The sequence below is a fragment of the Cataglyphis hispanica genome, chromosome 15 (genome assembly GCF_021464435.1).
Source record: "Cataglyphis hispanica isolate Lineage 1 chromosome 15, ULB_Chis1_1.0, whole genome shotgun sequence".
Lineage (NCBI taxonomy): Eukaryota > Metazoa > Arthropoda > Insecta > Hymenoptera > Formicidae > Cataglyphis > Cataglyphis hispanica.
This window is the reverse complement of record NC_065968.1, coordinates 3,781,650-3,807,700: the sequence shown is the minus strand read 5'-3', so window position 1 is coordinate 3,807,700 and position 26,051 is coordinate 3,781,650. Positions and strand designations below refer to the sequence as shown.

Sequence of the window (26,051 nt, the reverse complement as noted above, 5' to 3'; positions counted from 1 at the left end):
TTGTGATAATATTTTTTAAAACGCTCAGATTTTTACAATAATTCGTACGCTCTCGCCTACGTAAGCAACATAATTAATAAAGAGATTTATATAAATAGTGGTCTTTTGGTATTTTCATTTATAAAAATTGAAAAGTAGCCCCGGTTCTCTTTCCACGCGTGATTTAGAATATTTAAATGTGAAGTAAATTCTGGTATAAAAAGGATAATAAAAATCAATATTAATATATAAAAAAAAGAAAATACATAGCTAATTCGACTACGATACCATTATAGAAAGACAAAACATAAGAAACAATTTTACAAAGAACGTAAGGGGGATTCTTTCTATTATCTTTTCTATTATTTCTAGAAACAATTCTATTCCTAGATAAAATTAAATATAAAAAATAAATATTTTTTGTATAATTATGCCTTTTACATCACCGAATATATATGTGTAAATAAAAGTACGCACATAAATATACAAAATATTTTAACTGTAAAAAAATATCCTTTGTATATATTTTAATTATACAAATTATTTGTACGAGAATGACATTTTTCTGACAGAAAAATGGACATGCACGTCTCAAAAAATATGTACGATTGCACAAGACTCAAAACAAAAAGACAATATTTATAAAAATATATTATATTAATTGTTTCTGTATATAAATTTATTAATATAAATGTTTTTATTTATAAAATAAAATGTATTAATTTTGTATAAATTTAGAAATGTATAATTACAAATTATATAATAATATTTTAATTTTTTTTTAAATCAATAATCTTGACAACCTTAGTGTTTTGGCATTGTCTTGATAACTAATTAAAAATGTTCTCCTGATCTTGTCTCAAATTTTGAGACAAGATAAGATAATATCACGATCTTACGATATCTCGTGTAATCCTAAATGAATCTGTCACAGTGAGATTAAAGAAAATCTTTAAAACATTGATAGATCTTCCTGTTATCATGTCACACATTTCTAAATTTCTTCTCGCTCTTTCACGTATCCTTCCAAACGCGTTTCTTATTCCTTATAAAACATCGAATGGTCAATCTACGAAGCTATCCTGCGTCGAAATCGATCTTACGTCATAGACATCGGCTCGATATGGAAAAGATTTCTTAATGAAGACTACTGGAGTATAATCGCGACCAAAAAGATCCTTCCATCTCCCGTCATTCCGACGCGCGAGAGGGTGGCAAAGAGATAGAGGGATGAACGGGGGCAGGGCAAGAAGAGGACGCTTGCGCTCCATGACCGCGTGGCCGCTTTCGCGCGGCCACCTGTGCGCTTACCCTCTCTCTCTCTTTCCCTCATCATCTTTCTCTCTTTCATCCCCCATCGAAGGCACAGCGGCTTCCCATATATATATAAAGGGTCCCTCGGTATCGCCACACTTCGCATCATTACCACCGTAACGTGCGAGCCACTCAATCACCGCTCGTCATCTGAGACTATAGTTCAAGAATTCGAACGCGGTGAGTTCGACGATTTGTTTCGCCCTTCCCTATTCTTTCCCGTAGTTTTATCTCTTTTTTCAAAACAGATATCTGTATGCGCTCCTGCTGCTCTTGAATCTACATCCTGTGCGTTTAAGAAATACAAATATTTTGTGTGATTGAAATATGTTTTTTTATATTTATAAAATAATGTACGTACATGCGTTTCAGATACATGTTCTTTTTTTGTGAAAAAGCTAAAGAGTTATGATATGTGTGTCGCGATAATGAACGTGAAAACACATTGAATTATATTATTTTTTTACGTGACTTAATGATGGCGCGTAATCATTGCAAAATTAATAAGTTTTAAGTTGAATTTAACTTTTCAATATTGAAACGATTCTGTACATTTCAGAAAATTTTGTATCTTATTATATAATATAAAAATAAAAAAAAAAAAATTTTTAATATTTAAAATTTTCACAGATATATATAACACTCGACTGATATTAATAAGATAGACATTTAATTTAAGAGCGCGTTTGGGGAGAATTTTATCTAGTTTATTTTTGATAATTAATAATTATTGGCATAATTATTAAAAATATTTAGATTGAAAATAAAAGTTATATCTTTACTTAGTTGACGCCATTTTTTCTCTCTCTTTATCTGTTAAAAAATCTGCTACTAAAATCTAGATTAAAAGCAGCAAAGTAGCGCGTAAAACTATTGCCCAGATACGTCTGATCGATAGCAATTTAAACAAAAAAAGCTTTTCTACTCGCTATAAAAATTGAGTATGCTGTCTTTATGATTATGATACGTAATCCATTGAAAATGTATCGATCACGCAGTCATCATCCTTTTTTTATCGCAACGTAATGGGTGATAAATTATTAACGTAGGTCAAAGGTATAAAACAGAGGACAAAGAAAGATTGATATCCTATAGTTGGATTATTACAGGCTACGCGATTGGCTGGATATTTGCAAATTGCAAAATGATTTGATTAAATCTGTGTAATTATTTTCAATACACACACACACACACACACACACACACACACACACACACACACACACACATATATATATATATATATACACGCTATCGTACGTTATCGTAGATTACATGTTTAATGTGATATAAACCGTTATTACTGATTTAAATTTTAGCATTATTATGACATTATTGTCATACATATAATAATATAACAATTTCAATTGTCAATATTTTCCAATAGTTCATTTATTTGATGCAATCCTTTGTAAACTCAAAACAAAATTTCAAATAGAAATGTTTAGGGCTATACGAATATAATACATGAAACAACAAACTTGAATAAAAGCAATTAATTATAAGAACTTTGGATGAACGGATATTTGTTTTTGCAGTCCTTTCAAATGTCATAAATTTTGAAAAAATTCGAAGATAATTTTAAATAAAAAATTTTAAAATTTGACATCTATATATATTATTATTTCTTTATGATTATATTGCATTTTTTAAACAAAATATTAATTTCAATTCTTTATTTTTTATATCTTATCATTTTTTTTTTCACTATTATGCTAATATGCAAATCGCGAATTATATTCTAAAAGTAATTAAATATTTTAACAGTAAATTCTTAAATAACATTTAATTTTTAAATAAATTTTATATAAAATGCGTGTAAGCTCTCTTTTTTTCTCTCTCTCTCTCTCTCTTTTCCTCTTGAATATTTATTCTCACAAATAACAAGAGTCGCAAAAATTTACAAATCCGCTTTTCGTATGCTTAAAAAGTAATTTCTGTTATACGTTCATGTTTTATCAAACTTCTCGACCGAAAAATGCGTGTGTGGGAACACACTGCGTGAGTGTTAAATACCAATGCCATTGTACGACTAAAATTCATTTAACTTACACGTCACCTCCGGCGCGTATACGTCGTGGACACATGAGAGAATCAAAGTCACCTGGTGTAAGCGACTAGCTCGAAAATTTAACGGGACAGTAAGTAATTTTAAGAAGCTGAAATATCAGTATCTCTTCGTAGATATATACGAAGTATTCATTGCACGAGTAAAAAATTTCTCGAGACGCCCGAGAGAAAAGCTTTTAAAATTCAATTTCGCCATGTCCTCCGAAATCGATAACCCGATAAAATCGATTTATCTCGTTGTTGCGCAACAAGTTATGCTTCTTGCCTTCTTATTATGCGCTTTATTAAGATGTTTGACTAATGATTAATTAACGCAGGGGACAATTATCGCGATCGTCACGCGGAGACCGGACTACGAGAGTGATAAAATAATCGTTTTTTGTTTTTTTTTTTGTTATCGCGATGCGCTTTTCTTGCTTGGTTATCGATACTGATTATACAACAAAAATTTAATTACCTCTTCCTCGAACGCTGGCAAGTAAATATATTAAAAGACTTGTAAATGGTGTTACGCACGTATAAGGTATCTTCACAAGCAAAGGATAGTCGGCGAAGCAAAAATATCATTGCGCTATCTTGGACAGTATCTTGTAAATTATTTACGTTCTTTAAAAGCCCGCGGCCTATCTCGAGTAGGATGGGCAATTACTGCAATTATTATTCTAGAGAGCGCAGCAAGCAAATTGCTCTTAATCAAGATTGAGGAATGTTGAATGTTTCTCTAAGCTCGTATTATTTGTCAAAAATCAAATTCACGATTTAATTTATTTTTCATGAAATTTTGCTCGTTAACAATAATAAGAAGAGAGTTTCCAATATGCAAATATTTTTTGGTATTTAAAAGTTGTGTTAAATTATTTTTATTTAAATCATATATTTAAAAGGTACACAGTTCTAGGAAGTTTTTAAAATATTCAATAATTTCGAAGAGAGATTTACAATTCTTATCTATTTTTTCTTTCATTTACTATAAAAACTTGGCCTTTTAAAAATTATATTGTTTTGATGGGAGCTTAATTAAAATGGTTATTGAGATTACATTCAATGGATACTCATTCAAATTTGAAATTAAATGTGCAAGAAAATGACACGTTATTAAATTTTCAATAATTTTCAATAAAGACAAACTGTCTTCAAATTTATCGCAATATGTGCGGAGATTTAAAATCTTATGAAATAACCTGTGTATATGAAATCATTAGCTGAGAAATGCATTCACGTGTTATAAATCAATTATGCATAAGTGTATTATATCTGTCTGATATATGTGTACAGATATGTGTACATACGTTCAAGATCGTATATCAGAAGCGATTTACCTCGATAAATGCAGTGTGAGTAATCAACATGTCATATGCTATAACGCGCCCAATTCATTGGCAATGAATGGAGATCGACAACTTGAGATCCATCATATATCGCAACAGTTAGAACTGCAGATATGCAAATAGTCGTATAAAATTTTAAAAAATATCAATTTGCCGAAAATACTTGAAATAAAAAAATATGCCGAATGACACTGAATATGCATTGAATCTCAAATACTGTAAACAAAGTATTTTGAATTTTTATGTCGTTTATTTAAAAGTATAGAGATTTGATTTTGCGTAAATAAATTTATAATAAATGATTTAAAAATTCAGAAATGCAACAAGAGTTTTCTACAAATGCACAAAATATAAAACAAATATCATATCAATAATATTTACAAATATCACACACTATTTTCGTTATTTTTCTTTTGTGCGGTTCTCTCGTTTGTGGAAAAGAAATTGCATAATTTATTCATAATGTAATCTGTATTCTTGAATAGAAAAACTCGTAATCTTCTCTTTAGATGATATAATATTATTTGAATGTTAATAGTCTTTACATTAATAATCTGAGAATTTGTAATAAAACTTCAGAGAGCGACAAGAGAATGAAAGTCATATTTACATTAATGTAATTTTTATCTTAAGAAAATAAAATGTAATATTCATTCATTTCTCGTTGCGATTCAAGATAAGAATAAAGGAAAAAAAAGAAAAAGATACTTTAGAGCAACGTCATATTGTCGATGACGAAACGAGGGATAAATCATTAGGTTTGGGACAGTTTATTTATGCAAATATGCAGAGGTTGCGGAATTTCATATCTCGTTATCTTATGCATAAATTTCACGGCCGAAAGCGCAAATTGCATGTGGCATCGGCACAGGTGTTACATATGGGTGAGGCTCTCTTGTTCCGCGGTCACGCATTAACGGAGGTGTATGTATCTCTGGATTGCGCACACCGTAATATAGATCCGCGACCTCTGTATATGTATATATGTAATATATCCTCGCTCTGAGTCACGTTATAATTTTATTGCGGTGCACGAAATGTCCGGAAATAATTTCCATGTCGGGGATGTCGTGTACGTTCCACGCGACAAATGTGTCATCCAATCTAATGTCGCGGTAAGGAAAAGTTAACAGACATATTTGCACTTAATTCCACAGTCGCGTAAGCCGTTCACGTCGTTTCATGATAGACGCGACTAGCCCCTAAGAAGGATCATAATTATAATTCGATGAATTATTCAGGAAGCGCGGGATCGATGGGGTTGATGGTTTTTCTTTTCTTTTTTTTTCTACTGTTCACCTGTCACATTCGAGCTATTACACGATATAAATATTATAGTAAGATAGCTGATTAGATATACCGGGCACATAGAAATATGTGTGGGTCGTTAATATTTTACCTTTGATGACACCGATAACGTGACCCTTGTGAATCGAGGGCGTGGGTGCAGTTTTTAACCCATATTTTAAAATGAATTGAAAGATTTTCTCAATAAAATTTACGCTCTTGATGTATTATTTCTTATCTGTTAGTAAAAAAACTGTCAACATTCATCCCATGCTAGAAATTCATTAATGACATCATGTAGGTTGACAATGAAAAATTGTTCTAAATTTTTGATAAAAATTTAAAAAATTATGAGATAATAGTACACACTATATCAGCTTTGAAAATTTTAGAAAATCTTTCGATAAACGATGTAATTTACAGTTATGTATTTCTGCAAGCTTCGAATAATTTTTCAATCTTTCGAGACTGAATATCAATTTTAATAAGAAATATAAAAAATCATTATACACATACAGTGTATAAATTGCTTTCTTGATAAATATACAATTTTTTAAAAGTATTTACAGATTAATGTTCCATTATAGCGTGCAATTTTTACATTGATCATTAACTTTTATTTTCTCTCGTCATTAATTTAATATTTTTTTTCAAAATAAAAATACAAAATGTAGCATCTTTTTTCAAAAAAACGCAAAAGATGAAAGAGCCATGATTGATAAAATAGTTATGTAAATATATTTTTATACATCATCATATTTTTCTTCTTATAATTTTCGATAAATAGTCTCATTCAGAAACAAGTGATTCAATTGTAAGAACTTATATAAAAAAATTATTTTAAGTTGAAATAAGCACGATAAAATAAGTTCAAGTTTATAATAATTACATAATGTTGATTTGTGTGCATATTAATAAAAGAGGCGAGTTAATCAAATGACTCTAGAATGAGCATTACATTCCAGTGGCTCTTTACGATAGACAGAAAGATGATTTAGCGGGATGTTCTTCGCGATAAAATTATTACAACGGCACACTTGGGGATTTTGCGCTTCTAAAGGCAATGTTTCTTGTACCGGCGATGTTATTCAACGGCAAAGTCCGTCGAATATTATCATAAGCGGTCTTGAATTTATCTTTCCTCAAACGTTCGCAATATTATTATGTCAAGAAGGATTGTATAATTTTTGGAGGCGCAAAGTACAAGAAGATCTCCCTATAGAATGAAACGAAATTATATGCGTTGCATTTTATCGCGTTGCGTTTGAATTATGAAGAGATATTCGATCTTTTATTCTGACAGCGTAGAAAATCGTTCATTGCGCGATTAGATAACACGGTTGATACATGCGCGCACCCTCGATACATTAAAAAGCTCGTTAGATTAGGCGAAATCAACTGTAGAGAATAAATGGGAATTCGCTTTGCTTGATTGCAGAGAATATATAAGCGCCATGTACGCTAAACGCTGCGCCGCCCTCGTTCTTCTCGTCGTGACAGTCGGCCTCGTAAACGCCATTGAAAATTACATGGATTACGGAGGTGAGTATTATCCGTTTCCCGAATAAAATTTAAAAATTTTTGACATTTTCTAAGTGGAAATTTTCATTTCTAATCGATAGAATTGTCGCATAATCGCCAGAATTTTTCTTCTTCAATTAATATTGATTGCTAATTATAATTAATTAAAAGTCAATTATTTTTTAAAATCCTATTTTTTAATTTCTGTATACTCTTTCTCCCTTCTAATAATTAATTTTAAATTTAATTCGCCGGTGCAAAAAAGAAAATAGAATCAAATTCATCGAGTTATTGCTAGTACAAAACTTTGCATTTTTTAAATCGATCTTGGTAAAACTGATACGATGCGTTGGGTAATTTTAATCGTATTATACATCTAAGTATTAAGGACTAGGACTATGTACTTATGGATTATAATGTCATTTTTGAAATAAGCTTCTTATATCTTTGTTGAAACTTGTTTGAAACATCGCGTCTGACAAATCCGCGACACTGCTTATAATATTTTTATAATATCTTATAATATTTAAATAATCTTAATATAATAATAATTATTTTATAATATTTAAATAATCTTATAATATTTAAATAGTTTATAATATTCTTATAATAGCTTATAATATCTTATAATATTTCTCGCTTTACCGATAACTAACTCCATGTTCTTCTGAGCTATTTCTACGCTGTAAGTCCCATTAAAGTTTTACTTTCACTTGGCATGATAACGCATTTTGTATTCCATTACCCCGGTAATGCCCCATATCAACGCGAGAACGTCGCCAACGTCGTTCACCACTACAATAATTAATGATCGCAGAGGCCGACTTATTAAGAGCCACCGGCTTCTAGAGATGATTATAGAAAAATATAAGTCTAATTAAATCTTCCGTCATATTTCACTCGCAGATAGATCTCGTTATATTTACATGAAATTATCTTTTTATCTTCACGTATATCTGTAGATTAATTTACTCAGTAATTTGTATATTATAATTCTCACATTATAATGCGTAGAGTGTCTCACAATTTGCGAGCATAGTTTTAAATATTTACCGATCCATATAAAGTAAATTGTAAAATAAAGTATTAAGAGATATCAATAGAGAGAGAGAGAGCGATTGTCATATGTAAGCGATTAAAGATAAAAAATATTTAGCGAGAGATAAAATTTCATCAAAATAATGCGAGACTTTAATGACAGATTAATATGCAAAATTGAATATCAAATAATAAGTGAAAAATATATGCAATCAAATTTAAAGAATTAAAAAGTTTTACACAGAGACATATTCCGGAAAAAAAAAATAAAAACTTGGATAATCTTGATTAAATTTAAAAGAAAGGAAAATATTTATAAAAAAAAAAAAAAATAAAATATTTAAATTATAATAAAATATTTATAATAAATATTTATAATATAATATTTATAATAAAATATTTTAAATAAAATATTTAAATTGATAGAGATAATTCTAATTTTCAACTCGCCCATTATTAATTTCGATACTCAATGCGAATCGAACATTGAACATGGCCACCGGAATGTAATCCCTCACTCGAAGGCATTTACTTTTATTGATAGAAACGAGGTTGCGATCCACTGAATGATTAGAGATTGAATATTATTCGCGTCGCGCGAATACAAAAGATAGACCTTGTTATAGTCCGACATCGATCGCCCCCATGTGTCACTCTGCCCCAAATTCCGCTCATGATCAGTCAAATCTTTCCATTCAATAAAATCCGCTCATAAGAAAGTCGTGTTTCTGTCGCGCAACTACCTCTCTCCCGTCACGACATCGCCGTTTTTTAGACCCAATTATTTGTCCGGATCTTTTTGTCGTACATAGGCATTTATGATCGATACGTTTCAATCGTGTGACGGACTCATGCATGAACGAATCTAAATGCGCGGTTTATTTTCCCGGTAAAAACGCTCGATCGAGCGGCACAAACTTCGATATTAGTTCGGCTCCGTTGTATATAGTTTAATATATACATATTTCGATTAATCATTTTTTTTTCAATATTCAAAAAAGAAAAGCGTCAGTTTTTTTTCTCCTCGAAGCGATATATTTCGTAGTTTCAATGTATTATTTATCGGAAACGCGTTAGAGAAGCTATTATACGGCCGAGCAAGAGCAGGCTATTTAATGTCAAGAAGATAGTAAAGTTTTACGTAACACGATCATGCGCATTATATATGCAGAAAAGGCAATGATAACGATAGTCAACAGGTGTGTTGAATAGCCCTACCTACATTTAAACTCGCGCGTGCTATCGATTTTGTTTTTCTTAATTAATTTTGGTTTTCTTATTAATTCGCAAAACGTAATTTTGCGAATAGATTTTTCTCCCGTATTTTCTTTTTTTTTTTTTTTGTTTTGCGATTTGTTTCGCGAGAAATTACTGTGTCAATTGTGTGCACGAGCGTTGCGGTTTTCGATGAAAAACCACATATGTTTTACATCGCGCTCTCCAATTTTTATCACGCAAGTTTTTCACAAAGTTCAAAAGTGCCTATCCAATTGGAAAATGGTTATCTATTTGCCTTTGTGGGATATCGAAACGTGAGCGGGAAAATTCCATCGTCTGTACTCTTGCAAGGTCGACGCGTACTCCATTAATATACTCGTCGCTTTTTATCTTCGTTTTTAGCTTTTATCGAAACGTTATCCGAAAATAACTGGAAATATATGTATACTTCCATCTCTTTGTAACATAAAAATACGTAGTTTCAAAATTCGCACCTCTCGGTATTTTAATAAAATAAAATGGCAAATAAAAATTAACGAAGCGTTTTAAATTTCAAACCCGTGTTCTTTTAAAATTTACGAGAAATTATTCCGTTTTTATACAGTCTCTATAGAGATCACTTTTTAAAAAGTGAGATTGATACCTTATAATAAAAGCATCAATAATACACGTTTATGATAAATGATACGTCGAGTAATGTTAACATCGTCGATAAAACATTTTTTGTTTTTTTTTTTCATAAGACGATCTATGCGAACTAATAAAAGTAAATAATCGTTATAACGATGGTGTACGCATTATATACGACAGTATAGCTGTATAAACGCCCAGCAATTCGTATGACTATACGCTCTTATACGGAGAACGCTACTTATCGTAAAGCGTTTTAATGTCGCATAAAACGGACGTATACTTGTAAAAAGCATCATATTTTCTCTCCATTTTTCGCATAAAAAATGAATACGCGCACACTTGATTTACATTTATCTAAAAGAAGACGCGACACCAGCACATCGTGTGAAAAGATCGCATGGTAGCATTCCAGAGATCAAGCTTCATCGACGATAAACATTTTTTTATTTTCAAAATTGTTAAATAGATCGTAATCGTGTATAAATATTGATCAAGAAAGTCTGTTAACATCTTTAAAACGAGCCGTTAATTTTCAAGACATTTAATTTAATTAAGGGAGTTATATCCATTTGAACTCTCTCGAAAAATGAGTACATTTTCTAAATTTTTTTCAGGGCAATGACTTGATAAAAGATTTTTATTTTTTTACAATATTAATACAATATTATTATGCACTTAAATAAAAATTTTTAGCTCAAGATATTTTTTCTATAGTTATGTAAATATTTGCAGATTTATATTTCCATGCACTAACAAAGCCCTTTTTTAATCCGATCCATTTTTTTTTATTATATAAACAAAAAAAAGAGATGAAATTTAAAAAAAGGAAACAAAACTTTTTTCAACATGCTGTCTTATTTTTATAAATTTTAAAGAAACACTTGGCTAGCAGATCGTTATTAATACGTTTAATAAAAAAAAAACTTGTATTTTTTATTTCAGATGTAATAAACAAACATTTTCATGCACACCGTGCATGAAAATATAAATTTGCAAATATTCGCATAATTTAAAAAAAAAAATTAAACTGAAATTATTAATTTAAGTATTTAATAATATCGTAAAAAAAATAAAAAGTTTTTATCAAGTCTTTGCGCTGCAAAAAAATCTAGAAAATTTTTCGAAAGTTCAAACGAGAATGCCTCCCTTTTAAAGTTTGACAATAAAAGACGATTTGATTGATCTCTCGACAACAGAAAAAAAATCGATAACGAATGTCGTTGAAGATTCGATCGCAGTAGAATTTGTCAATTGCAATCGGAATATGATACAAACGATACGATAGCCGATATCACTCATGCGTATCGATGTGGATTTAAATCTTATCAACGTGTGACAAAAAGGATTCGCGCATGCATTATATTGACATTGTTCACGATATCGCGAGGAAAAAATAGGGCACATTACCTCGTCATTCATCTCGTCGCATGGAAAATTGGCGATTGACGACGGTTGTATATACGTTGCAGAAGAGATGGCGGAGAAAACACCCGCGGACAACATCCACGAGTTCTACAGGCTTCTGCTGCAACGCAACGCACTGGATAACGCTGGTTTCGGCAGCATCCCGTTGGAGCACCTGATGATCCGCAAGTCGCAGCGATCCCCGTCGCTGCGTCTTCGATTCGGTCGTTCCGGACCGCACATTTCCGTAAGTTCTTATCATGTCGTTTTTTCATGTCGAGATACCCACGATGTTGCATAAGTTTATTATATTATTATATATAATATAATATTATATATATATATAAGATGCACTTCTTTTAAATATCACTGACTCAAACAATCACTATCACTAATCACAATCATTATCACTTCTTTCAAGCTTTCACTCTGTTTTACAGTGCTGTAATTATTTCTAAAAAAAAAATACTGTGAAGCTTTTTCATCTTTAAAAAGATATTTTAATTATTCTTTTTTTTTTATTTTCAAAATTATTTGAGCTTAATTTTGAAATTGATGCGATGAAAATAAATAAACACGTCTTGAAATCTCAATTGTGTAATTCCTGTGAATTGTTTGTTCGTTTCTATCTCTGATATATATTTTATAACACGATATACGAGCTCTAAGAAAAATTGAAACACTATATATGTTTTGTATTGTATAAACAAGAAAAGCTATCACAGGTCTTGACCTTAATTAAACTTGGTAACTCTGGATTATTATACGTTCTGTAAGATACCCTTCTATTTTATTAACCGGTTTTATAATTTTTCATTTACATTTAAATTATGATATTAAATCTTTCAAATTTGCACACGTTATATTTACGTTAGTTTTTATACGACGGAATTAAATATTAAATATTACAATTGTAGATTCATGGAGAATATTAACGTGCGTGACTTCACTGTGCTTTAATAACTTGCTTGAATTTATACGAAGATATTTATACACTGTCCAAATCATTAAATTGATTAAATATACCTCAGGTTAGGATTAACTTTATATATATATATATATATATATATATATATATATATATATTTATATATGTACGAGACACTGCACGGCACTTCCAATCGCGAAACAATCACACGAGATACTCAATTTATTATAGTAAGACAAAGCAACACACGAAAAGTACGATTGTGGCGAATTATATTTTAGTACTTGTCGCGATCGCGTCTAAGAAAGGACTATTCAAGTGTTGCCGTACGAATAACAACGCCGAAAGATATAAACAATAGCATAAAGGCATAAATATATTCTTCCGAGGAATGTTGTTTACGCCGCCAAGGCCGAATACCCGAATGTTATTGAAAATACGCAGCCGAAAGTATTTTGTGAATTATGACGTATACATATATCCAAACGGGATATTATTATTTATTACACTCTTTGTTAAATAACACTCTCGCTAGTTTGAAAAATATGAATTTTTATTTTATTTGCGCGCACATTTTGAAATTATAATTTTATTCGAACAAGTATTATGAATAAAAAAAAAAAAATAAAATAAAACAAAATTTGACAACAATGATACGAAACATAATACGAGCGCAAAGAAAGGCTAATATAAAAAAAAATTGGACACATTTTTTTTTTTTTCGTAATTTAATGATGCGCATTGACAGCAACGAATATTTTCTTCGCCATACGCTTATTATGTCCATGAATTGCAGGATTATTTCTCTCTCCAGAGTATGCGCAGTTTAATTCGTAATGCTTTTCGCAAATACCTTTGCATACTAATCTTAATGTGGCCTGTATTCCCTGGGAGATTAATTTTCTCGTAATTAACGAGAGTGAAGCAACTCTTGCGAACCAAAGTATAGTCGCGATGTGCATGCAGGTTGTCTCGCAGGACACCATAACAAAGATTATAACACGGTAATTAGAAAAAATAAGGAAATGGAACCTATCCTTCTCGGAACGGTTATTTCGATATTTCATTTAAAAATAATATCAGCCGGAATTTTATTATATTTTATTTTTATTCGGATAGAACATAATAGTTGGCCTGATATCGCGCACATTTTTTCGCACTTTTCTTTGTTTGAAAAATAAATTAATTTAAAGTCGATTGTTTGTCGGCAAAACTTTCATTTGGTATCGTCTTTTTAACAATGCTATTTTTATGTTATCTTGATATTATTTATTACATATTTTTATCACATGTAATATCTTAAAAGACTGTTAAAATACAAACAAATCTATCTACATTTTTTTAAGATAAATTTTGTAAAATTCTCTTGATTCTATATTCGTGAAAGCATAGAGCTGGTCTCTGCTTAAAATATCTCAACACCAGTCAAACAACTTGCCTTTTAGCATTCGTTAATATTCATCATTTGCGTAAGGATACTCTAGATTTATTAAATATATGTGTATCTCAAAGAAATGATACATGAAAAAAAATTGCAGAAAAAACTCACTCTCTCCGAGAAAAATTTTTATATATACACATATTAATTCATATATATCTAACGTTTCACTTTCAATAAAACGCCAAGATAAATATTCAACGAGGTAAATTCCTTTCCTTTTAATATGCATGCATTTTTTTGCTTTTAATATAGAAAAATGAGCGAATTGCATTTTATGTCATGTATGATGCATATATATCGCAAAAAAAATAGGTGCGTTTTGCTTATCTTTATCATACGCGTATGTGCTCAATTTGAGAGGAATGCAATTTGACCTCGAATCTACACACGCGCGACTCGAGGGAGAATACATTTTAATAAACCAATTTTATTCATCCTTTTTATTACAACTGAATTTTATTTTATTACGTTTATGAAACGTACGCGTGATATATAAATATGTATTATATAGAAGTATATGCGCCTCAGAATTTGTACGTCGCTTTTGAAAAGCCAACGATATATCGGGCAAAGAGCAGATACGGAATTTTCGTATCTTCAAAAGCCCAACATTACGGAATAACGTTACGTCGCCTTGTGCTCGACCAAGCGCGCGACCTTTTTTCTAACAAAGGTACATTGTCACGTCTGTACGTGGAAGAGAAAGTTTTTCACGCGGCCGGTATGGTATAGATAGTATGTGTCAAAAAAAAAGTACTAGATTTTTGATCGCGCAGCGGAAAAGCCATGGAAAGAGCCGATGTCTCATCTTTTCCGTAAACAAGGACAATATAAAAATATTAACATCGATTTCTCATATTCAAAGTTACGTCGCAGAAAAATTAATTTATATTCTTCTTATATTTTTATAATTCCTCAACTATTTATTTTCGATATTTATTTATAGAGAAAATAATCGCGTGCATTTCTTTTTAATTAATTTTAAAATAAATTATAAAAAAGCGATCTTTTACTTTTTTATCAAATTCTCTCTCTCTCTCTTTCGATGCGTTATTTATATTATACTTATATAAGACAATATTTCGCTTCTGCGACTCGCATTAAAAAAAAATATGACGACCAGCGATGAAGAATCACGAGAGATGTTCAAGCATCTCGAAATTACAAACGATCGTAATAATATAAAAAAAAGAGCTTAAATTTTCCAATAAAGAGAGACGAGCGATTGGATTTCCTTTCAGGGATAGAGTTCACGTGATTTGGATGTGTTAGGGGGAGAACTCCTCTCGATCCAGTGAACTTGGCAATTATCTCCTGTTTCGCAAAAAGTCCCCCACCGAAGTATGTAGAGACGATACCGCGAACTTAGTATTGTCGGTAATCACGACGACGATGGCGTGACAAGTACAAATTTTCAAGAATGACGTAACGCATTACTGAAATTCTGTATCAGCAAACCGTCAGCAATAACTATTTGTCAGTGATTCCGCACGCAAGAGATGCGTTTTTTTTTCCTTTCTTGTAATATATACTTGTAATATACTAATATTTATATTATTAATGAAATGACACTCTTTTGAGTCTTTGGAATCAGTGTGCCATCACATTGATAAGCAGTGATTTCAATTATAATTGTAGCACTGAAAACAGAAATTTTATGGAGAAGAGAATGAGTTAATGATAGCGGCTTGTTGAAATCTTATTCTGCTGCTTTAATCAATGACATTTTCATTGATTCAATTTAAAAGAGCATGATTCATAATAATATTCTGACGATGATACGCGCGACGACATAAAGATGCTCATTCGCATACATACGCAAAGTTAAATAACTTATTCATATTATTATATTAAAGGGATATAATTCTGACAAATTATTGAAAATGTATATTACGTAAATTATATAATGACAAGGGAAGATATTTCGTTGAGACGAAAATTAGATTCCATTTTCCTATTCAATCACGCCGCACAATTTCTTCCCTCTAATAAGATCGTATTAAGTGTCATTTACATTAAGGGGAGAGTTCTTCTATATTCTTTGCAAGCTTCTCTATCACGTCTTTTCAAATTGCGAATCTTTTGTTAATTAACCGCGTATATATTATATATTTGACCGATAGAATTTCTCGTTCTGTCTTCCTCGTTTTATGTACATCATTAAACCGATGTCTTGATCATGCGGTTATTTTATATTTTATTCCTTGCATTTTATTTTTATATTCCATAGCGCTTTTCTCTCTCTCTCTCTCTCTCTCTCTCTCTCTCTCAAATTTTTCATACAAAAATGACAGACGCCTTTAAAGAATACCTTTCGTGTACAGCTTGAATATTCTCTTCGGCTTCGCCCGGCATTAAACTCGGGCCAAGTGAATCGCGACAGCGCACAATTAACTGGATTTTCACGAGCAATTAAGTAATTAGTGTCGTCACGGTGTGTTTTAGGCGAGGGACCTGGCGAGACCCATGGGCGCGGCGGCGGGATACAACGACAACAATTAATCGGCGGAGCTGATCCAGGGACACCTTTTCAATTCGTTCTTGATGGAAACGCGACTACCCTCTCTTGTATAAATTATGTACAACTCGTGTCTCGTGTGTGTGTATGTGTGTGTGTGAGTGTGCGTGCGTGTGTATGTGTGCGTATACTTTGTTCGCTGACCGGGCTTCCCTCTCTCGCGTCTCTTGAAAACTCTTTAAAAGGTGCAAAGCATACGGCGAATGCTAATTTGCGCGCAATCACGATTGTGCACAATCCGAAAGATTAATTAAAAGTAAAGAAGAAAAAAATTGTGTCTTTTATTTATGTTATTTGCGCCTTTTATTTCCGCGCGTGTTTTAATTAAATTTAACACAACGGAACTGACGTAATTGTCTCTGTTTCGCCTTGTACGAGATTTTACGAGACGGTTGCTTTATCTCAAGGGACGTGTTCCACGCATTTAAAGATATTGTATATTTGTTTCGTATAATTGCGGGCATTCCTCAAATGATACCGATTTCAACCTTGTCATTTTCGTTAATTAGTGGCAGCGCTGTAAAAGGAAACTTGGCCTAAGTTCTTCGTTCGATGGGGATAACAATCTGAGTTGCTTTGAATCGTTTACGAAAGCAATTGTTTCTTCGTTTAATTACGCGCACATCGGCACAGAAACGTAGAAATAATTTGCGCGATGATATACATGTCCCAGACGTTCCAAGCGATTTACCGATGATGTACATTTCATGTCGATTTCTTTCAAAATTAATATTAAAATACAATCTTTAAATATTAAACAAAAACAAAAAAAAAGATTTATACGTTAAATATTTAATTTATAAAAATTTATATGTCATTTTTTTTCATTATCAACATCTTATATTTTGATTAGCAAGTTTTCTCAAATTAAATTTTTATTAAAACACTTGAGGCATAGCATTTTATTGTCCATTTAGAAATCCATTAAGAGCTTTTATTGGTCCATAACGTATCATTTTGTATCGATCTTCTGAATATTATTCTAAAGAAAGATGATAAATTTTTTTATGCGCGTGTAAAATCTGAACTCTAAAGCATCATTCGGTACTTCTGGGACATTAAAATTTTCAACAGCTGGCCTGTTGGTCTATCGATCGATTAATAGGCGTAGTCTTTCGATAAATGTGCCAAATAATATGATCGTTGTATCATGATGAAAAATAATATCTACTCTGTCTATAAAACATATACACAGAGCAGATTATAAAACTGTTACGACAATTTAAAAATACATACGCGTATTATGGGAGCCGATCGCAAAATCATTAATGATGCATGTAGATTGGCGATTGAAATATATATGTGTAAAAAGAATAAAAAAAAGAAAAAAATACAAACTAGTTATTTGCCGCAACAAGAGGGTCGCGTCTCAAATGTGTGAATATGTCAATTTGCAAAATTAAAAATAAATTATTATGTAACACTGTGTCACATTTATTCCTCTGCAGCAAATGTGTTCTACAAGATTCTTCATTTCCCACAAATCCCTCGACGGAATCCGCCTTCATGCGAATATAATGCATCGTGTCGATGCATTTTTATAACACAACGATGCACAATTGCCTTGTGAGGTAATAACAGTTAGACTTTTATATACGATTAAGCTTAATGATAATCTAAATGAATGAAATCTAAACAAAAAAAAATCCCGAGAAAACACTTAATTCGTTTTTAACACGTCATTAAAACAATTCTTTTCTCCTTTGTAGATTAAAAAGCCTGTAAACTTCATTTAAGAACTGAACATCGTTTTAAAGCCAGAATTAAAAACTTTCGGTGGCGAGAACGATTTGTGCGAGTTTTTTTGTAAGATAAAATTGCATGATCGTATTTTTTAAAGTACATTATGCAAAGTGAAAAAACATAGGCTACCGTACCGCGGTATAAATTTTCAAAAGTTAAAGTCACGCCAGAAAGAAAAGTTTGCCTAAAAAACTTCGATATACGATATCGATGTATCAATAGAAATGCATTATATATATTAAAAATATTATTAAACAAATATAATATCATTTGGTTATAGAATTAAAACAAACCTTTTAAATAGATATAGCAGAAGAAAGAAATATATTACCTAAAGTTAAATGTATGTAAACCACTTATTTGAAACGTGCTGACCTGACCAACGAGCAGAGTCTTTTGATAGATTGCACCACTTCTTTATCCTCATAACTGAGCTCTCCAACATTCTTCAATTCTGGTCTTAAGAGAATTTGACTTCGTGCACGTTCCAAGGTAACCGACAAAGGCATCGTTAATATCTTCGACCAATTCGTTGCTTCGTAATTAATCAGAAACTGAAATACATAAGAGTGATTATTTGTAATATGATTTTATAGAATTCTAAAGAATTTTGGAAATTTATATATTTATCGTATAATGCTCTCTAAGTAAATTTTAACAATATTTGAAAATACAACATGAGACATTTAGCTATTATAGATTCTCTTTTTTTACGTTTCATGATCAATGAATAAAATGTATGAGCAATTTATTGAATTTAAAGCAATTAATTATCATTTCGATTTATTTATCATCATGTCTTTATTATAAATAAAAAAAATTATTTACAACATTATATATATATATATATATATATATAATGTAAATAATTTTTATTTATAATAATTTCGTTTATAATTAATATATATATATATATATATATATATATATATAATGTAAATAATTTTTTATTTATAATAATTTTGTTTATAATTAATATATATATATATATATATATATATATATATATATTAATTATAAACGAAACAAATTTGCTCTAATATCAAAATAGTATCAAAATCTTATAATTGATGATTAGAGAAAATTTGATTACTAACCTGATCAAAGCATGTGTCCTCGATATGAAACATCGTATGTGTAAGAGGTTTCATGATTGGCGAGCCTTCCGGCAGATTTATCAAATCCGTCTGTCTATTCTTCTCGTCACAACGTAGATTATTTAACACCCAGTCAGACGCCCGGACTAGATATTCGTATACAATCTAACACGTAAAATTAATTATTTATGAATATCGATTTATTCATTTCCTACTGCGGTAAATATATGAGCATCCCCAGTGATCGTTTTACTCACTTTTAATGATCGTCGTCCAGTATTCGTGAACAACAATTCATCTGTGTAAGTCTCAATGACGCAAGTCATGTTCTGTAATTCATCATTCCTCGAAGTTTGATCTTCTCTTCCGAGGCTGTAATGAAGTTTTTGCTCAAATAAAATGAAACAAAAATATATTTCAATTAACATTAAATTAAAAAAGTTATAAATGAGTTATTAAAGTAACTTAAGTCGTTACGTCAATTTTTAAATCAAATTTTGCAAGTTCCATTCCATTTTACGCTAATTTAGCGCTAATGCCATTTAAATGCAAGTGTAAATATAATATATAATATATATTTTATATTTTACTAACTCAGATATATTTATTGCTTGATTAAAATTTGCAAGTATTTAAATAAATAATTTTTTAAACAAAAAAAATCTTTTGAGAGATTTGATACATTTTTTTTCAATATAATTTTTAAAGAAAGGCCGTACCTGTCCTTTACGAGAAGCAAGAAAGAATCTATTTGCGCCGTATGCTTGTTATCTTCGTCGATGCTGCAAATCGCCTCGGCGAGCGCCGTCGCGGCGGTCGACCTATCGTAAGGATTGAAGGGGCTTAGCTCGCAGTTCGTGTCCTCGGAGGAACTCGGTGTACCATGGATATCTTTCCTTTCACTCTTCGCGGACACGTCCAGGAGACCGGAGTATAGGGCTGCGCACAATATTTGAAGCAAGACGTTACCGCCGATCGGTCGACAATGAGCGGGAATGTTATCATTGAGCGCAAAGGCCGCGCGCAAAACGGAGGTCGAGGCCGTTACGTATAACTCGGTGAAGCAACCAATCGCCAATGACATGGCTTGATATATACTGGCACCTGTCTAAAAGATAATTTTCAAAATTTACACAATGTATTTTTGAATAAATGTTCATTCTCTCAACGAGCGCGCGCGTATCGGATCCCACAATTTTATATTTCTTTTATGGCTCCAATTTTGTCTAGAAACAAATTACTAAAAGCATATTTTTGCAAAAAATTAAATTAAATTAAAAATAATTTTATAAAAAAAAAATTTTTGGATACGTGCGTCTCGCACATCGTATGTGATGAATTGCAATTACTTTCGCAGCTTCCAGAAGCACCTCGACCACCGGTTGCATCATGATCTTCAAAGGTTTTATTAATGCGTTAAGCCAGGATGGTCTCGACTGATTCCAGACCTTTAAAATAAGTGAATTATAATTAGCAAATTGATGCATTATTGTTAAAAAATGTATGCAATAAAATTAGGAATATTATTTTCTGAAATTATGTTTATCAAATTGTACGCGAGAAATCCAAGGAATATTTTTTTCTATTATATTTTCTATTATATTTGCTCCATATAAATAAATAAATGGTGTGTAAAATTAACCCATGTGTAAAATTTCAATTTTTAACATTAAAATCATTTATTTTATATATTTTACATTTCTCCGTATTTATTAAAGTATGATTTTAAATTTACACGATATTAAATCAGACCAATATTTTATTATCACACAATTTTATTATTATTAATCCAAATATTTTAATGAGAATTTATATAAATTTACACGATTAAATCTTCCAACGATATTTCATAAAATAAAAGCATACAGACCTGCTGTCTGTCTAGATAATTGGACCAGTTCGGATCCTGCTTCAATGCGGGTATAATTACGCTTTCCGGTTCGTTAACGGTTATCACTAATACGTGAGATAAACTGTATAATGCTAAAGCCGAAGTTATTTTTAGCGATTTATCGCACGCTGATCCATTACATAAAAAACCACCGCAACTCTCTTTGTCCTTCTTCGATTTATCAAGTGTGTCGCACTCGTCCACGGACGTAAAACCCACGTTTTGACGTATTAAAGTCTTTAGCAGCATCTTTCCCACGACGTAATCATTCATTGATATCACCTGCGAATAAAAAAAAGTTTGATGATAAGATGTGAGATCGAAAAATAAAAAGAGCTTTGAAATTATAATATATTAGTAATTACTTTCATCAGTTGAGGCCAGCTAGGTTGAGGCTGATGCCTCAAGACATTCAATTCAAGAATAACAGTTCTGTCCTCGGATAATGTTGTAATATCAGCTAGAGAATCAGTCACGTCTAATCCTAATAAATTTGGAGCGCATATTAATAGCCATGGAGCCGGACTGTGTCGCGGTCGCAGTATCGCTAAATTTTCTAATCCGTGTCGGAAAACCTGAATAACATAATTAGTTACTGTTTAACAATAAAATATTTTTCTTCATCAGGCTAAATATATATATTTTTCAATTTCGCGCAAATTCCGAGTTTAATAGATGAGTAACATTTTTTTTTCTTTCTATGCGTTCTCTGTGTAATTTTGATACACATTGTATATTTTAATTTATGTAATTACATTTAATAAAATTAATGTGTTTTTTCTTTTGTGTATAATTAATTTGTTGAAAAATATTTTAAAAGCCTGACACCAGAGACCATATTTGATACAATACTTTGAGTACAATTATTTGAGTGCTCTATATAAGTCTAATATATATTAGTACATATTTTAATTACTTAATTGATTTATTTAATAAAAATAATGCATTCTTGTTATACATTCAACTTGTCAGTAAATGATTTAAAAGCCTGACACTCTGGAGATCGTACCTGATACAATTCTTTAAGAGGAGTGCCTCTAAGTAGCAAGCAGATTAATAATTCATTACATTTTGTATGTATATCTCTTATCGCTGTTGGTAAATTACTCGGTCGTGCACCTAACATTCCGTCGCCATCGACACATGCGCCTAAAGCTAGATATCCTGTACAGCAGAGCACATTAAAGGCGTCCGACCAAAATTGTTCGGATCGCGCCATTGTCGGTCGACCCTGTTACAATGTTATTATTTGCGTCTTTAATTTATTCCATCTTACTTAATCACACACAAATGCCCAGACAGCATACAATATTTATAAAATATATACAAAATATTTATAATAATTACTTGAATATTTTATAAATATTTTTGCGATGATAGTAGATTAACACATCATAAAGATTTATCATAAATACCATAAAAATATTGAGAAATATTTATAAAATATTATTATAAACATTTATTTTCTTTTACCATAAATGTTATATAAAATATTTAGTTTCTATATTTTAATAATATATCAAATAAAGTTTTTATGATTTCTTCTCTTAATGTATACAAAGTATGTATAACATTTATTTAAATGATATTTTAAAAAATAAAAAGTAAAAAGTATCATGAATATTTATCATAAATATTGTGCTGTTTGAGTGACACTCCGAACGTTACACTTTAATAAATTACAGACAAACGCATAATGCATGCAAATGATAAGAAAAAAGTTCGATCAATAAACCAATTTCATTCGAATGAGTTTCATTTGCGTGATTCATGGTAACAATAAAGCATTCTACACAGATAAATAAAAGAATAGAATAAATTGAAAGATTAATCGGAACTAGTTGTGATATATCGCGGCCTTACATGAATGAATCGCGTTACTATGATAGATAGGGACTCGTTTAGCATTTCTGAAAATACACGCTGTGCCATCTTAGGCGAGACTGTGTTCCATAAATCCGCCTTAGTACCTGAAAATATTAGCATATTCATTCTTTGCAAATGTTATATTGAAGCGTTATAAATCTGTCTCTGTAAAATACCTACTGAAATTATAGTACTCGGAGAAAACCGAGTATTAGTTTTACCTTGCATATACAGCCACCACATCTGAATAACGTAGGAGCATCGTTCTCTTTCAAAGAATGGTTTATTGCTGTGCCAGCTGAGAGAGTCCGCTTCGTTAAGGATGTACAAGGAAATTAATCTACAGTGCAGATCGAGCAACCTCTCTGCCACGGCTTCGGCCATCTCGTGAAATGCTTTGTGAGATTTATTAATTTTCTCACTATCAAGAGAGAAAAAGTAATATAAGATTCAAAAGATTATATAAGTTATGTGACTTTAAATACAAGAAAAAGAGACCAAAAAATGTTTCTTATTTATGTTATGTTTTTAATTAAAAAGAAGAATAAATAAAAATCCTCTATTTATATATTGTATCATTATTTAATTATAATGCGCCTTAGGTAAAATCATTCTTTCTTTTTTAGCTATCATAACTCAAAATTCTATTTTATATTTAAAAAAGGATGATAGATAAAAAATCAAGTGGATTATTAAGATTTTTGTGTGATTAAAATAAAAAACTATTTAAAATCTATTCTGCGGATATTCTGCTGCTCTTTAAAAAAATTACAGCATATGATTTAAAAATAAAAAAAATTACAACTAATTAAACACTGGAATTTTCATGATGTGAAGCACCTCGATTGAGAAGAGATCGTTCCTTTGGCATGCTGATTGTAACACCATAAGCAATTTCGTATCAGTGCTGCTGCGCCCAAAGTGGCGGTGAGCACGGTAAGATCGGCATGATCCAAGGATTCTTGAATCAACATGTGCAGATGTTCTGAAAATGGAAAAATAAGAAAAACATCGTTTCATCTCTCGATACTCTTTGTAAATATTTCTAAGTTTGTAAGTTTCTAGAAAATCGTGCCATTATCAAACAATTATCCAAGTCAAACACAGCTTTCTTGCTAAGATAGATATACAAAGTAAATTAAAAGAGAACAAGAGTCAACAGAGCAGAAATGTATTATTTAATTAAAATCGATTTTCTTAAGCAGAAATTTAATCCAAGATCTAATTACGGTTTTATTTCATGAATTCGAAAGGAATCTTTTAGAGCGAATTAAATCTCTTCAATACATGTCTTCAATATTACTTTGTATACATATATATTTTCTTACGTCATTTATATAATAATCTTCAAAAATAAAAATAATATGTATTAATAATTATTATTTATTAGGATATTGATCAAAATGTTGGAAATTTAAAGGTTTAACACACGTGATGACCAGAACAGCTGCATTTATATAATAAATTAATATAAAAAAATACATATAAAAATAATAGACTCTTCATAAATATTTATGAAAAGTCTATTATTTTTATATTATCTTTTTATATCAATAACTCTTTTTAAAAATTTTCCTTTATTACTTCTATTAATCGATTTATATTTTTATGCCGATAATATTTCAAATATAAATATCAAATTTCATTTCTCGTTACCGAAATAAAATGTACCTAACAATTGTTCAGCGGTGTCGACAACAAGCAGAATAAAATCGGACGGCTGGATCCGCTTAATGACACTGTCCTCGCTGTCGACGCTGGACGCACCTCCGTTTTCGGAGGAGCTTAAACCAGAAGCGCGTTTAAAAGCGGCTACAAAATCCGCTTCCCACCATGTGACGATCTTTATCGCGGCGAACGAAGCATGTCGTGGAAAATCGAGTTTTCCGCCGCTGATGCGTAGGCATAACGGTTCCCTCAAAACAGTTTGCATTTCCTACATCGCAAATTATAATGTTACACATAGTGTATAAAATGGGTATTAACTACGGCGTATTAAAATAATATCATGAATCAATACAAATCACAAAGCTTACATTTCACTAAAATATCTATTACATTCGTTATCAAATTAATATTCACGGATAGTATATCTATTACAAAATAATGACACATAATCATGATAAATAATGGGATTGTTCGATTCGCGTATACCAAATTTGAGATTGCTGTCTATAATAAATCAAATTTTTTGCAATCAAACATATCATACATAATAAATTCGAAACAAAGCGCTTTCGATATTATACATCTTTTTGAAAACAGATATAAAATACAAACTATATTAATTTAGCAGATAATTTATGGCTAATTGATACCTGATAATATTGCATATCTCGTTGTAATAAGATCCTTACACGATCGACCAAATTCCCATCTTCCATAATCTCCATTTTTGTTCTCTATCGAATAATATAGGGAAAATAATTACACGCGAATGGTATGATTTAATCGTCTCATTATATATAATTTTGCATGTGCATAAGCAAATTCTAAGTGAAATGTAATTGAAATTAAAAATGCACTTTTTTTAAATCTAATATGTATATATGAAATTTTGATGAATGTGATTTTAGCAAAATAATTTTGTTCAATTATCTAGTAATTTAACAAAAAAAACTCTGTAATTGTGTGTTATACATACATATATATAATTTTTCAACAGATTTTAGAATTTTAAATTAATTTCATATATATATATATATATATATATATATATATATATATATATATATATATGCCTGGTTATATAATTAAATTATATTACATATTATA

The 26,051-nt window shown here is 30.7% G+C and overlaps 2 protein-coding genes across 3 annotated transcripts in view; one reads left to right on the top strand and one right to left on the bottom strand.

The window, feature by feature from the left end:
* LOC126854933 (uncharacterized) overlaps positions 1 to 25,802 on the bottom strand; it is a 43,182-nt gene extending 17,380 nt beyond the window's left edge. For both annotated transcript variants that reach the window (XM_050602122.1, XM_050602123.1), the window contains exons 1-13: positions 25,595 to 25,802; positions 24,948 to 25,212; positions 24,117 to 24,261; positions 23,498 to 23,697; positions 23,274 to 23,380; positions 22,420 to 22,641; positions 21,776 to 21,985; positions 21,390 to 21,692; positions 20,869 to 20,967; positions 20,239 to 20,627; positions 19,777 to 19,891; positions 19,520 to 19,684; positions 18,754 to 18,976 (exon numbers count right to left, since the gene is read on the bottom strand). In XM_050602122.1, the coding sequence (XP_050458079.1) occupies positions 18,779 to 18,976; positions 19,520 to 19,684; positions 19,777 to 19,891; positions 20,239 to 20,627; positions 20,869 to 20,967; positions 21,390 to 21,692; positions 21,776 to 21,985; positions 22,420 to 22,641; positions 23,274 to 23,380; positions 23,498 to 23,697; positions 24,117 to 24,261; positions 24,948 to 25,212; positions 25,595 to 25,669 (2,493 nt within the window). In that variant the 5' untranslated portion in view covers positions 25,670 to 25,802 and the 3' untranslated portion in view covers positions 18,754 to 18,778. The remainder of the gene's footprint in view (positions 1 to 18,753; positions 18,977 to 19,519; positions 19,685 to 19,776; positions 19,892 to 20,238; positions 20,628 to 20,868; positions 20,968 to 21,389; positions 21,693 to 21,775; positions 21,986 to 22,419; positions 22,642 to 23,273; positions 23,381 to 23,497; positions 23,698 to 24,116; positions 24,262 to 24,947; positions 25,213 to 25,594) is intronic.
* LOC126854949 (short neuropeptide F) lies at positions 1,371 to 18,116 on the top strand. Its single transcript, XM_050602152.1, has 4 exons — positions 1,371 to 1,473; positions 7,417 to 7,520; positions 11,858 to 12,039; positions 16,607 to 18,116. The coding sequence occupies exons 2-4, from the start codon at positions 7,433 to 7,435 to the stop codon at positions 16,661 to 16,663; spliced, it is 327 nt and encodes a 108-aa protein (XP_050458109.1). The 5' UTR covers positions 1,371 to 1,473; positions 7,417 to 7,432; the 3' UTR covers positions 16,664 to 18,116.
* Positions 25,803 to 26,051: the final 249 nt, after the last annotated feature.

Coding starts and splice junctions, on each gene's coding strand:
- LOC126854949 (XM_050602152.1), top strand. CDS start 7,433: ATGTACGCTAAACGCTGCGCCGCCCTCGTTCTTCTCGTCGTGACAGTC. Junction 7,521..11,857: donor AAATTACATGGATTACGGAG/GTGAGTATTATC, acceptor TATACGTTGCAG/AAGAGATGGCGGAGAAAACA. Junction 12,040..16,606: donor GTTCCGGACCGCACATTTCC/GTAAGTTCTTAT, acceptor GGTGTGTTTTAG/GCGAGGGACCTGGCGAGACC.